Below are 14,395 nucleotides of genomic sequence, written 5' to 3' on the forward strand. Positions count from 1 at the left end.
TTCAATCTTGTTAAATTTAGAGAATAGAAAATTTATATTATTCTTGGATGCATTACAATTAAGCCCAATGAGTGTTTATATAGAGAACACTCAAGAAGATAAACATAGAAAGAGATATGACATGATTTGGGGAGATAATCCTAATCTAATCTTGTTACTTAATCTAGCATTCTTCCTTAGTCTACCACCTATTCAAATCAATCTAAAATCCAACACAATCAATCTAAAATCCACCCCAATCAATCTACGATTTGATCTTATTCTCTAATATGCCCCCTCAAACGTATATGGATTGGAAATCGATATACGTTTGATTACAATAGATATCCCCAAAAAGAAATGAATTTTTTTTTATGCACACTGTTACGATTGATGTCCGCCTGTTGTTGATATTGCTAAAGATGAATTGCCGCCTGTTGTTGAAGAATGTGTCGCATGAAAGATGAGGCACGCAGAGCCTCAAAGAACTGAATTGGACTCAAGCCGGAATGGGTGAGTCTTTAGGCCAGTTTTGAATACCGAACCTTTTGGAAATGAGTCACAATGGACCAAAGCCTCGATAGGCAAAAGGATGCCTTGATGGGCGAGAATGAGCCTTGATGGGCAAGACATCATGGGTCGGCAAGTACCGATACTCATGGAAATTGGCTCTCTCAGGCACGAACCTCAAGGAATCGAGGCCCCTCAACTGAGTAGAGCGACTATTTCAGGCACGCACCTCGAAAAAAGGCACCTCAACTGAAATAGAAAATCAAGGATTGAAATAGAAGTTGAAAGATAAAGAGAATGAAAATGAAGAGAAGATAAAGAGAAGCGATAACTAGCGGCTTTTGATAGCAAATAGCAATTGAATTGTAAAACAAAAATGACATTGACAATTGTTGCAATGGAAGGAAAATGATGAGGCGGATATCAAATATTGGGGGTGATTTCACTTTGAACAAGAGGAAGGGGTGTGCAAATATTACATTAGGGATACAACTCTTTTTTTTGCATAAGATGAGTTGGGCAGCATCAAAAGATAAACCTTCTTCAACTTTGGATCTTCTTGATGTTTCTACGTGAGTGGAGGAAGCAAAAATAAAATGGCAGAGAATAAGGAAAGAGGGATACGTTGGATGAAGGCAAGACGAGGAAAAAAAAAAGGAGGAGCAAGATCTAGGCTAAGGGGATCAATGTTGGTCCGGACGGACGGCCGACCGGCCGTCCGCCGGAGAACAGAAGCACTTGTGGAGAGGTCAAGCCCAGGTCGTTGGCTCTAATACCATGTTAAATTTAGAGAATAGAAATTTTCTATTATTCTTGGATGCATTACAATTAAGCCCAATGAGTGTTTATATAGAGAACACTCAAGAAGATAAACATAGAAAAAGATATGACATGATTTGGGGAGATAATCCTAATCTAATCTTGTTACTTAATCTAGCATTCTTGCTTAATCTACCACCTATTCAAATCAATCTAAAATCCAACCCAATCAATCTAAAATCATGGAAAATTATGAGAAGAATTTCTATTATTTTTGGATGAATTACAATGGATCTCAACATGTGCTTATATAGAACACATACAAGATAAACATAGAAAGAAATAAACATAACCAAGGCAAGAGATAATTCTAGAAATCCTACCTACTAAGATTAGCCTAATTGCTAAGTTAAGCTAGCTATCTAATCTAGCTAGGTTACCCCATTCAACCCACTTGCCTAATCTAGCACCATGGTGCTCCAACAATGTGAATTCAACATAATCTGACTGTGAGATCTCACATATTCTAACATGCCCCCTCAAACGTATGTGGATTCAAAAATCAACATACGTTTGATTACAATGAAATTCCCCAATAAGAAAATAAAATTTTCTCCCCATAAGAAAATAAAATCTTTTGATTAAAGTGCACTGCCGAAGTTTGATGATGAAAATGCCCTAATGTTGTTGCCAAACGTATACTGCCGAAGAAGATGCCGCTTGTTGATTTGCCGTGATTTGCCATGAAGAGATGGATGAGAATAAATCATAGCCTCAATGGGCTAGACAAGAATCAAGCCTTAATGGGTGAGTAGTAATGGGTCACTATGGACCAATGCCGGAATGGGCAAGAATTGGGTCACTATGGACCAATGCCGGAATGGGCAAAAATTGAGTCACTATGGACCAATGCCGGAATGGGCAAGAAATGGGTCACTATGGACCAATGCCTAAATGGGTAACAAAGAAGAGAAAAAAAAGGCAAAGAGATGAGCGGCAATTAGCAGCTAAAACGATGAAACAAATATCGACAAAAAAAATGGACAAGGCATTAATAAAAGGGTACATATAGCAAAAATGGGGTGTGGTTATCAATTTTTGGGTCTTAACACATAAGTTGAGGTGAGAGGATTAAATGAATGCTAAATATAAGAATGAGGGGTACGGATTGTTCCTTCTCCCACATCTCCAGTGCACAAAGACATTTTTAGCATGTGACTACTCATACATCATTACGAGTCATAACATTAATGGGCTTTGGGAAAAGTCGGATAGAAATAACAAGAAGAAGAAGAGCCGAGATTAATAAAGATCAATCCTACGGGTATATGTTCCACTACCATTATAAAATTAGGGGTTTTGGAATGAAAATGGGGATGCATTTCACCACCTCTGTCCATCCCTCTCATCTTGACAACAAAAGTTAGTGAATGTTTCACATTTACCAAATAGTATAAGGTCATCATACCTATGCCAATCCATGACAAGAAAATTTTATAGTGATAACAGCCTCCATGAAGACAATAAAAGGCAAGGGAAGAGTTGAGCCCACCGATGGGAAGTGCAAACGCCTAGGGGGGTGTGCGGTCGGCGAGTGCCGAGGGCATGAAAAAAAAACAAAAAAAACTTAGTAGATGAAACAAGGCAATAGATGAGTCAATTAAGGAAAAACAAAAAAAACAAGAGATTGAACGGGGCCGGGCAGACGGCCGATATAGCCGTCCGCCGGAAAACAAATTTCACGATTAAGCCAAGCTAGGATCGTTATGCTTTGATACCATGGAAAATTATGAGAAGAATTTCTATTATTTTTTGATGAATTACAATGGATCTCAACGTGTGCTTATATAGAACACATATAAGATAAACATAGAAAGAAATAAACATAACCAAGGCAAGAGATAATTCTAGAAATCCTACCTACTAAGATTAACCTAATTGCTAATTTAAGCTAGCTACTTAATCTAGCCAGGTTACCCCATTCAACCCACTTGCCTAATCTAGCACCATGGTGCTCCAACAATGTGAATTCAACATAATCTGATTGTGAGATCTCACATATTCTAACAAATCTACCGACTTTGTCTTCTTAGTTTTAAATTTCCAGGGTGTTATCTCGGGTCGACTGGTATTTTACTTTTACTCATCTACTCATCTAAATATGTATTTTCTTTTAGTTCTCTGCTTAAAAGAGATATTTCCACATCCAGCATTTTGTTTTAGTTTTCAAACATAGAACGCGGTTGTGGCCAATATTAACTTTATGGATAGCAGTCAATTCAATTACACAAAGTATGTAGATAATCATATATCCTTTCCCAAGAAATCTTTATGTTTACCTACAGATTTTTTATTAGATTTTCCCTTTGGATGGCAGGAATTTTCAGGAAAAGTTTGGAAAGAAAAATATTTCTAAAATTTCCAACTCTTTTTTCACCCACGAAAATAGATGATTTGAACAGCCCCTATTCAATTTTTACTTAGAGGGTACTTTCATATTATTTCCCTCTAAATTGCGAAAAGAAGAAAATTTCCAAAGAAAATATTTTCTGCCAGAAATATTTATTTTTCTTGCAATCCAAACAGGTTGTCGGCCCTGTTTTAGATTGCAGGAATTTTCGGAAAAGTTAGGAAATTTTGTTTTCCAGAATTCCATGTTGTTCCATTAGTTGATTATGCGTGAAAAAAACGTAATTTGGATCACCGCAGTTCAAGTTTTATTTTTAGGGACCTTGAATTTATAATGTTATCCCTAAAATTTATCATTTCCCTTCTATTCCAAAGATGCAGTTTCAAGGGGAGCATGGGGAATAGGATGTGTTGGGGGTGGGGTGTCATTCTTCACCTGTCTCCACTTCCATCTACTTATTTAGTTCGGTAATTTGGTTGTGCAGCTTCAGATAAAGGTTGTCCTTTTTCCACTATCCTTTTTGTTCACCACCATCTATTTCAGGAATTTGTTGATTTCGGTGAGCTGTCTTTTTTGTTATTCTTAACTGCATCAAAAATTATTCTTACCATCACAGTTCCTTTTATCATTTATTTTATTCTATCATAAGCTCATTGCCTTGGTTTTTAATTTCAAAACTCATAATTAAATAAGATATTTTACACATGAAGGCAAAATCAGTAAAGAACTACATTGAGTTCCATATTATTTTAGCTAATTCTTATTCTTCCTTTCACCAAGCAATTTGATAGGAGACCAATCATAAAGCTTGTAAATCTACTTCATCAACCATAAGTTGTGGGTACTAAGGAAACAGAAGGAAATGCCAACTGAGTAAAAGTAGGCAGGGGAAAGTGACAGAAACAATACGTTCAATATTCTGCCAATTGATGTAAAGAACGGCATGTTAATCAAGTCAAATGAAGTTTTGCTTTAAGGATCCATGAGATTAACTTCAGTACAGTGTTCAGCAGGCTCAGATATGAAACTGGCAGGTAGACAATTTTCAATAATCGTTTGTCAATGCTGAATGATTCACGGGAAACAGAAAGAAAATATTTCTTCAACAGTGAAAACAAATGGAGAGATACATTCAGGTTACCGTCGGGTAGTAATCATGGCATGCCAAAGACAACTTTGATATGTCAATTGCAGTGGGGTGCTTCTTCTGAGCAACTATGGGCATCATCACGTACCACTCCAGGTGGCATCATTACCACTTCATCACGAGTATATATTAGAATTTTGGAGGCAATGTTGCAAAATTCCCTGCAGTCGTGAATGCTGAATTTAATCAGGTTGTGCATAGTTAAAATAAAGGCCCTGTTTGTTTGAGATTGTGCCAACCGATTGTGAGCCCCAAACTTATTATTGGTCTCAAAATTAAACGTAATTTTGAGTCCAATAATAGGTTTGGGGCTCACAATCGGTTGGCACAATCTCATACGAACAGGGCAAAAAAAGTAGGAAGAACAGATCTGATAACATCTGCTTACTGCCAAGGATCATCTCCAACAAGCATCATATCATCCTCGCCATCTGTGTAAACAACTTGCCATCCTTTCTCCGGATCATTCAAAAGCCCTTCCATATTGAATAACCGTTCCAGCTCACAGATCAAATCATTGTACCCACCAAGCTTCGATAGATCAATTGCCCTGCCTACAACACTCCCTTGCTTGTGAACCTGCAGTTTTAATCTCATAACAAAGTAAAGAGCAATTGAAAGTAAAAGCACATAAGTGCATAAAGGAAGCTTACTTTAGTGCTACTCCGAACTGTAGTTTTAATTGAAGTTTGGGACTTCAAATGCAACTGTTTTTCTGCAGTCCCCCAACCGATACTATTAGCAGAGCGCAGAAAAGAGGCTTCCAAATCCAAGTCCTCAGTTGAAGATGGAGAGGTGATCAGAGTGGCACCCGCTTCACTTGATACAGTAGTTTCTTTGGTTAAGGAACAACCAAAAAGCCGGCAGCCAGATTTACCAGTGGGAAATATTCCTTGCCTATCGTTAGAATCTGCTTTAGGAACATGTACAGGAGTTTGCACAGTCCTGGATTGGTTATGCTCGTTAGACATATGATACAATGGGAAAACGCTTGCCAGATCTTCCCTCACATAATGGGGCTGACAAGGAGAGAAGGCATGCTTCCCAATTGTTACTTCGGAACTGTCAAACTGACCAATATAGCTACTCTCATCTCCTCTATTCAAATCATTCACATCACATGCAGAGTTAGAGCATGGAACCTGACCATTTGCTTGTTGAAACATTAGCACAGAAGATGGTGAAGAAACTTTGGGCAGTGGTGTAGATGGTTGCACTTGAGTATCGTATCCCTGCATCAGTGGGGGCCATCTGCTTCCATTGCTAGACATGTAGACCCCTTCAAATATTCCTAACCCACCATTTTCTTGAACCCTGCTATCTGCATGAACTCCATATGATGGTTTCCATGGAAATATTTCTTGACCGTGCAAGACCTTATGGAATCTAGCGGATTCTCCCTGGCTATCTGATTTTTGCAGAGGGATCCTGCTACTACTTCCCATCCCAATTATCCGGGAACTGTTAGCAACAGGATTGCATCTCCTAATTTCCAACTGTTGACAATTTGAGACATCAATATCATCATATGGAGTCCTAAAACACAAAATTTCTTGACCTTGCGAGACCTTCTGGAACCCTGCAGGTTCCCCAAAGTCTGAAACCCCACTCCCATCTGTAAGCAAGTTGGGAACAAGGATTTTGTTATATTGCAGAGAAAAACAAGAGATTGACAAAGTATGCTTGTAGATTGTGGGCAAGAACCTACTAGGAACAGGAAAATCTACTGTGATCGATGGCAGACTAATCCTGGTTCTCTTTGATGGAGGAGCTAATGAATTGCTGGAACCTGTGACTGAACCAGACAGATCAATCTCCCATGGAGAAACTCTGTTCTGTCTATTGGTCTCTACACTGTTGTCCCACCTTACCTGTAAGAGTGGTAAAAACTAAAGATTGTCACATCATTAATAGAGAAGCATGGTCAGATACAAAATTCAGGGTCAAATCATAAGTGTTTTGCAAATAATGCTAGCAAAAAAAAAAAAAACAGTAGCAAAACAGATGAACTAGTGAGTAGGGAAATCGAGTGTAAGGGTGATCCACTTGTAATGAATGAAGTCCTAGTATAAGTGTATAACTATGCTCCCTGTGAGAAGAAACCAAGGATGGAAAAGTAGACACACCATATAGAACCACATATTTTGTGACTGCCCATAGCAAAGTCAAATGTAATGCCATGCAAGCATCCAAAAGAAAGAATAAAAAGCATTTCATTGTGCCTTGGCATTTAACTGGTGAAATAGAACAAATTGTGCAACCAATGTAGGAACTTATTTTTTATGAAACCAACCAAAGAAAATTATGTAACATGGAGGCATACCGATAAGCATCTCCATTTTGAACCAGGCCATCTGAGAGGATCCATGTCACCAATTCCAGTTATTACCCCGGTGTACCTGCAAACAAAAAAAGAGGGTAAACTATTCATTTCTTGGAATTTAATCTAAGTGATACATAAAGATTTAGAAGTGCATGACCTAGTTAAAGTAAACCAAACCTTCGCTCTGCTGCATCTTCAGTATCAAAACGCATTTTAAACCTCACTCCAATAGAAAATGAATGATCAAAGCTTTTACAGAACTTTCGATAGGGTATAATGAACTCTGATGGGCTGGCCCTACAGGGTATTAACAAAATGCTTAGAGGCTGCAGCACTTTAATGGGCATCCCAAACTATGAGATTTCAAAGCACATATCAAGAGCATTATACAAAGTGTTCATTAAAGGAGAAAATAAAATGCAGCCAAATAGAAAGGAAGAGGGCAGAGTTTGTACACATGTTTATAAAGCACTTACCTAAGTTTCAGTTTTTGTAAGATACATTGATCAGAAAAATACCACTTGACAGAGTCAGTTCCAATTGAAAGTTCTCGATTCATCAGTTATTATATAGATGGAACAACTCAAGAAAAAACAATCTTGCTCTATATATCCCGTAGTTCGGAATACGATTCCTCATGTGTCATGCAACTCTCACCAATCCCTCACCAAAGACCAGCCTGAAGACTTATCTCCTTGAGATTAAGGTGACAGGACACCTTTTACTTGACATCTTTGCAGGCAAACGGCAGCAATGATAACTAAAAAGGCTCAGTGATCAACTAGGAAAATAATGTCTTGGCCAGGGAAATGTCATTAGCAGGGGTGTGCTTCACATTAGGATAGCAAAACGACACTTTCCATGTACAATAGTTTGTTGTGTTATAAATCTTTTCCATACCCTACTAATAAAGTGCATGAGATGCACGCAAGAGAGAGAGAGAGAGAGAGAGAGAGAGAGAGAGAGAGAGAGAGAGAGAGAGAGAGAGAGAGAGAGAGAGAGAGAGAGAGAGAATAAAAAACATTGGAAATGGCAGTTTGCTTTTATATAACAGAAGTAAAGAAATAAAAAATAAGACAATTTGCTACCTTCCATTTTTTCTTTCATTCAAAACTTTACGCCCGTGTTTCCATCTAATTGTCATCAACTCAGTATCATTACTAGAACGCGACCATAACTATTATTGTGGCTTAGTATTTTTATTTCTATAAAAGACTTTCTTGCCCATACTGTCATACAATCGTACTTTGTTTATTTACTTTTTTTTACTGATGATGAAGATATCATGTAAAAAGAATGGCAAATAGCGATGCGGATAGGCTTGCTCGATCGGGTGTTAGTAGGGCTGCTATGGAGATTTATTATTTTTTTACCTCCGTGATAGTTTTCGCTATTTTTCTGTATTTGCTCTCTATGTAGCCTCAAACATCTCGGTCGTGGACCTCCTTTTTTTAATATAATTACTATTTGTCATTCAAAAAAATGATGATGAAGATATCGTTAAACAAAAGAGAAACAGCGAGACAATAAAACACAACACAACCAAAACAAAAACAAAAACAAACAAGAACACAATAATAAAAAAAAAGGATACACAGATCTCCTCAGGGAAGGAGATGATGTATTGGTTGAGAACAGTTTATTTTATTTCTGACGTACTTGTTAAATGTTGAAATAAAGCATACATGATAAGAAAATATTCTTCCTCTTTAAACACAAAGTTACATCATTAATATCACTGATAGATTTAATTATTTTTTGTTGCAGCTGTGTATTGTTAGTTTTAATGCTTCGAACTTGAATCTGATTGAGCACCTCTAGCCACTCGCACGTAGAAAAAGTGTGCAATGTAAAATTTCATTGTTGCGCACAATGGAAGCCACAGCAATTCAAGGGTGTCCCGAACCTATGCACAGTATCCGATAGCACATGTTTTACATTTTTGATAATGTACAATTTACAACAGCACCTTGCATTTCTAATTAACATGATAATTTCAGAGAGACAGCACCCTGCATTTCTAATTAACATGATAATTTCAGAGAGACAGCACCCTGCATTTCTTATTAACATAATAATTTCATAGAGTACAGTTCCCATGTGATTTCTCAACCATTTCCTGTTTCTATTTATGCAATTTCTTTTTTTTTTTTTGAATGGTTATATTCATGCAATTTCAAAAGCAAAGATTTTTCCTGTTTTTTCTTATATTATTTGCCAACCGAGCAGCATGAGTGTGACAATCTAATCATATTCTTGCTGTCAAGCCTCTTTGGTCCACCTCTGTCCCTAATCAATACAACCCATCATCACAATAGCAGTTGACAATCCCAGCCGCCCCCCCCCTCCTCAACCCAAAAAAAATTAGAATACCTACCAAGTGGCTATGAGGCCAATCTAGGATGCAACTGAGAATTAGAAGTTAGCACTAAACCACTGAATGTTATCCATCTATGTGGATGTAGCCATGTAGGAGAGATGAGGAGATAAATGTTGCCACGTCATCATGTGGATGTAGGAGAGATGTGGAGATAAATGTTGCCACGTCATCATCACTATTACACATGTAGTCTGCATATATTTGCACAAATACTAGCAAAACAAACAGTGACAGGAAACTTAGATGGGCCAGTGAAGGCATTTTCAGCGAGAAACATGTGCTTACAGTTAGAGGTGAAATCAAGAAGAACCCAACCCCCCAACAGGGTAAAAAACAGAGCACCAAGGGCCCGTTTGGATTCCGAGAAGATTTTGATTTGGATTTCTCACATTTGCAGCCTTTTTGTGTTGTGAATTGGATCCGGATCAAATCCTTTGATTTCCAAATCAGCGACTGACAGTGAAAAAAATCAGATTTCCAATATGCTGTGGAAATAAGTAATTGGAAATCCAATTTCTTAAACAATCTTGCCAGCGTCAAATACAATTTTTTCACTAGCACAACCTCCATTCAAATATTAGATAAATTTCCTAAAAGACTACTAAACAAATGACTGCCCATACCTAGGGTTGTAGTTAATGTGAAATGCACTCTTTGTGGCTACAGCATTAGCCACAGCAGCAAGGGTACTAACATTTAACCTCTGCTTACCAAGGGCTGAATAAGGATTACTACTTTTAAGCTGGGCTGCTCTTCGTATTCCCAACCTCAATTCTCCATCTTCACCCCTAAAAAGAAAAAACAGAGAAAAAAAGAGAAGAGTATCATGCGAATGAAAAACTCTTAATATAGATTGGCATTGCATTTGTCATATGTACCTAAGGAAGAGCACGGCATCTCCTGAAATGAGCTTTTTCTTATTGACAAATGCACTCCATCCAGTAGTGAGCAAATGTCTCCGTGGCTGACCTGTAAAACGATGCCAAACCTAAAATTACTAATGTAAAATCAATTAGATAAGCCTTGCAGTTCTTCCCATTAGTCCTAGAAAATTGCATTCTGAAACCATATGCCATCTCATGTAAGACATCGGGAAAGCAACGTGAAAATTGTCATTTGTTTCCTAAAGATGTCGTAGTATTTGAAGATATCTTATACAAAATATCAATTTTTTGGAATTTCCTAAACGTAAGTGATACAGTTGAAAGCATCAGATTCATTCTTTCATGCGATCCTATGATGTTCCAATTGTCCCAAAACGAGTAAATTTCAGTCATTCATATCATTGCAAAAATAACACATTCTTTGAGCAATAAGAGTAGTTGTACTGAATAATGCCACAACTAACAAAAAGCAATAGTCGAAGAGTGTTATTAGCACAGAAAACAAAAGTTTCAGAGGTCAGTAGTCCACTTACACAATTCCTGTGCTACACAATAGTCAATAGGTACTTCCTCTCTCTACACTCTATGATACTAATTGTGAATTAGTAGAGCATTTACCCCTATAGATATGCCGAAAACTCCATTCGATGCCATGTAAATCTTTCGCAATGAGTTCTTGTGAAGGTCTTTGCTGTTTATAATCCTACAACAAAGTAGATGCGTAAACAAAATGAGACCTTCTCAACTAACATGCAGTCCTAAAATCAAGACCATTTTAGGCAAACCCAACTAGAATCTTGGAAGGTTGATCGGTTCCGATAGTCCTTTCGGCTTGATTCTATTATATCTAAAAATGATGACAATTGAGTTGTGAAAACTAATTACCAGGGGAGGGAAACAGTTCTCAGCAGCTCGACGTGGGACAGATAAACCTCCATGAGTGCTCGTATCGGAGGCAGTGAGGGTCTTGCAGAACATATGGGGAGTCGTCGACTTACTTGAACCCTCAATCTCCTCTTCTCCATCTCCTTCAACCTCTCCTTCCTGCAACTTCCTCTCAACCTGCTGCACCAAAAAAAAAATGCCCCGTAAAATCAACCTCAAATTTTTCGAGAGGAAGAACAGTAGCACGCCAGATTAGTAAAGAACATGGAATTAAAGAAAGGAAAAAGGTTTACGTACTTTGTTAGAACCGGTTTTCCTTTTTTAAGATGCTTTCCATTCAACTAGATTTTCATATTGCAGTAGGTTTCAATTTTATGTTTTTCCAATTATGCTAATCTATGTTTCCTATTTTGCTCTCCTTATTTTCTACAGAAACAATTACCAATGGGGGACACAGAATGACGTAATTATCAACAGGACCCATGCTTTTATGAAATTATCAACGAGGGACAAATGAGGTATTGTCAGTAAAAGCTGGACGAAAATGCCCTTTGGCATTTACAACACGTTTTCACCTTGTTTTTTCTTCTTCCCTCTTCTTTTACTTTTTCATTTTCACCTTTTTTATTTTTACCCTACAAGTCATCTTCTTCCTCAGTCAGCCACCATTGTTGCTGGCAAGCTTTGGAAACTTGAAAGTTGAGTTCTTACCATTTATCTCTCTGTATCTAGGTTTTGTTTTTCATTTTTTTTAGGGTTTTGAACTATTTTTCATTCCTCTGTTTTTTATTTATCTTGTTTAGGGTTTAAGCGGTTTGTATTTTAGGGTGTGTTCTGGAGATAATGCATGGATGGCTTCACTCACTTTTTTGGAAGAGAAATGGTTGTATAAGAAAATTTTGATGTAACACATGAATGGCTACACATATTTTGATCTACTTAAATTTTTTTGTAAGACACAAATTGGGATGTAATACATGAAGCACATTTAATGAATACAATATCCATTTCTTTTGTTATCTCTACCATGAGCAGAGTTTTAATGTCAATAGAAGAGTTGCTATAGGCAGGGGGTTTTGTAGCAAAAGGGGTTTATCAACTCTCTAGAAGAGGGTTAGCAACTCTCAAAAGCAGGGCTACCAATTTCGATGGGCCTATCAAGTCCCTGAAAATTGAAGGAGGGTACTGGAGTTTTGGAAGCGGGGTTTCAAGTCTCTGGGATTGGGATTATCTAGTATAAAAAATGGGGTTATCAATTTCCAAACGGATTTATCAAGTCCCCGAAATTTGGCCGAGGGTACTGGAGTTTTGGAAGGGGGTTTTCAAGCATCTGGGATTGGAGTTATCTAGTATAAAAATGGAGTTACCAAGCCTCCGAATGGGCTTATCAAGTCCCTGAAAATTGGCCGAGGGTATTGGAGTTTTGGAAGGGGGTTTTTAAGCCTCTGGGATTGGGGTTATCTAGTATAAAAAATGGAGTTACCAAGCCTCCGAATGGGCTTATCAAGTCCCTGAAAATTGGCCGAGGGTATTGGAGTTTTGGAAGGGGGTTTTCAAGCCTCTGGGATTGGGGTTATCTAGTTTAAAAAATGGGGTTACTAAGCCTCCGAATGGGCTTATCAAATCCCTGAAATAGGGCATTTTCATCCAGCTTTCACTGACAAGACGTATTTTGTCCCTTGTTGATAATTTCAGAAAAGAATGGGTCATGTTGACAATTTCGTCATTTTTGTAAGATGCAGATGCCGTATGGCTTTTGAGAAAGGAATAATCGCATTTAGAGTAGTGTAGTGGATAAAAACAAACACAGATAGAAAATTGAAAAATAAACAGGCAAATATCCAACCTCAGTTTGAGGAACCAGAGAGACCTGTGCGTAAACCTCATCTGTGGCAGCCTCCGCCTGTAAGCAAAAATGACCAAAATCCACACATTTTACACCAAGCTCTACCCAAATTACAAACTCCAAGGATGAGAGAACCCAAAATTCAAAACCCATAACAGAATTTTTTTTTTAATAGGGAAATTCTCAAGGACAAAAAGAGGAGATCGAAGACGAAAACCCACACGAAGGTTCACGTGGATTACGCGGCAGAGGACGTGCGGAGGGAGATTGTTAACAAACGGTGGGAAATCCGTGGCCTGCTCCAAGTGGCCTTGAGGCAAATACATGACGAAGCTCCCTTTTGGCGGGAGAGAGATGAGTGGTCCAGCGCAGGCGTGCCATAGGTCCAAACAAACGGAGGAGCGAGAAGAGAAAGAAGCAGGAGCAAGAGAATGCGGAGAATTAGCAACAGGGTTATCGAGAGCATCGTCCATTGCGTTGAGATCGATTCCCATCAAAGCCACAACACACAAGTGAAGTGATGATCTACTAGTTGGGACGTATGATAAGAGCATTCATGCCTGCATTTGCAAGGCTAAGTTCTCCCTCCCTCAGCTTTGCCAAAAGGACCCTTGTCTCGCTCTCCTTTTAAATCAAATCTCACTTTCTCTTTCCTTTTCTTGCCAGTCAGGCCCCGACATTAATAAAACGACAATCCATTATTTTTATAATCAACAGAAAAGACGTGTAGATGTTCTCATCCTCGCTTCCTCTAAAATGACGGGATTTAGTGTTCTGTTTCTGAAAAAACTGGGCACTTGTAGTTGTATCCTTTTTACTTTTTTCAATCTGTCTGAGACTTCGTAAAGCTTTTTATGAATTTTGGTGTGCGCCCACCGGTCTCCATCTGTTGGTAGGGTAAAAGCATCTTTATTGATGGTCATGCAGAGTCTTTTTACTTTTCTATAGAGCACAACACGCTGCAAAAAAAAAAGCAAAAGCAGGAAGACAGAGATGGTATCGTCACGTCTTTTTCGGGGGCCAAACTTTGGTGAAGAAGTTAGATGAAGAGTCCAAGATTTAGTGTTCAAGCTGATTTATTTTTTGGGCACACCCTATTTATGTGAGCGCGCATCAAATGAATGCTTTGGATCACCCAAACAATGTGGCCCCACCTGTTATTGTAAGGGACTTATCTACTCCAAGGAGTACCTTCATGCCTGCATTTGCAAGGCTAAGTTCTCCCTCCCTCAGCTTTGCCAAAAGAGAGAGGAAACTGTTGGTGAGCTAGCT

At 38.3% G+C, this 14,395-nt stretch overlaps 1 protein-coding gene across 10 annotated transcripts; it reads right to left on the bottom strand.

The window, feature by feature from the left end:
* Positions 1 to 719: 719 nt before the first annotated feature.
* On the bottom strand, positions 720 to 13,937 carry LOC143890522 (auxin response factor 15-like). Of its 10 annotated transcripts, XR_013255195.1 has the most exons (14): positions 13,345 to 13,936; positions 13,124 to 13,180; positions 11,278 to 11,457; positions 11,011 to 11,095; positions 10,387 to 10,477; positions 10,132 to 10,296; positions 7,306 to 7,425; positions 7,129 to 7,204; positions 6,514 to 6,676; positions 5,459 to 6,420; positions 5,194 to 5,384; positions 4,789 to 4,981; positions 2,717 to 2,819; positions 720 to 738 (listed from the first exon to the last, which is right to left on the bottom strand). XR_013255195.1 is itself a non-coding variant. In XM_077395248.1 (13 exons), the coding sequence occupies exons 1-12, from the start codon at positions 13,675 to 13,677 to the stop codon at positions 4,843 to 4,845; spliced, it is 2,562 nt and encodes an 853-aa protein (XP_077251363.1). In that variant the 5' UTR covers positions 13,678 to 13,936; the 3' UTR covers positions 2,474 to 2,819; positions 4,800 to 4,842. The 10 variants fall into 10 exon arrangements, 6 of the variants coding, with proteins under 6 accessions (XP_077251363.1, XP_077251364.1, XP_077251365.1 ...); XR_013255194.1 differs by lacking the exon at positions 720 to 738 and having other exon boundaries at positions 2,474 to 2,819; XM_077395248.1 differs by lacking the exon at positions 720 to 738 and having other exon boundaries at positions 2,474 to 2,819; positions 4,800 to 4,981.
* Positions 13,938 to 14,395: the final 458 nt, after the last annotated feature.

The sequence above is a fragment of the Tasmannia lanceolata genome, unplaced genomic scaffold (genome assembly GCF_043159265.1).
Source record: "Tasmannia lanceolata isolate RefF3 unplaced genomic scaffold, GAP_Taslan_0.1 ptg000013l, whole genome shotgun sequence".
Taxonomy (NCBI): Eukaryota; Viridiplantae; Streptophyta; class Magnoliopsida; order Canellales; family Winteraceae; genus Tasmannia; species Tasmannia lanceolata.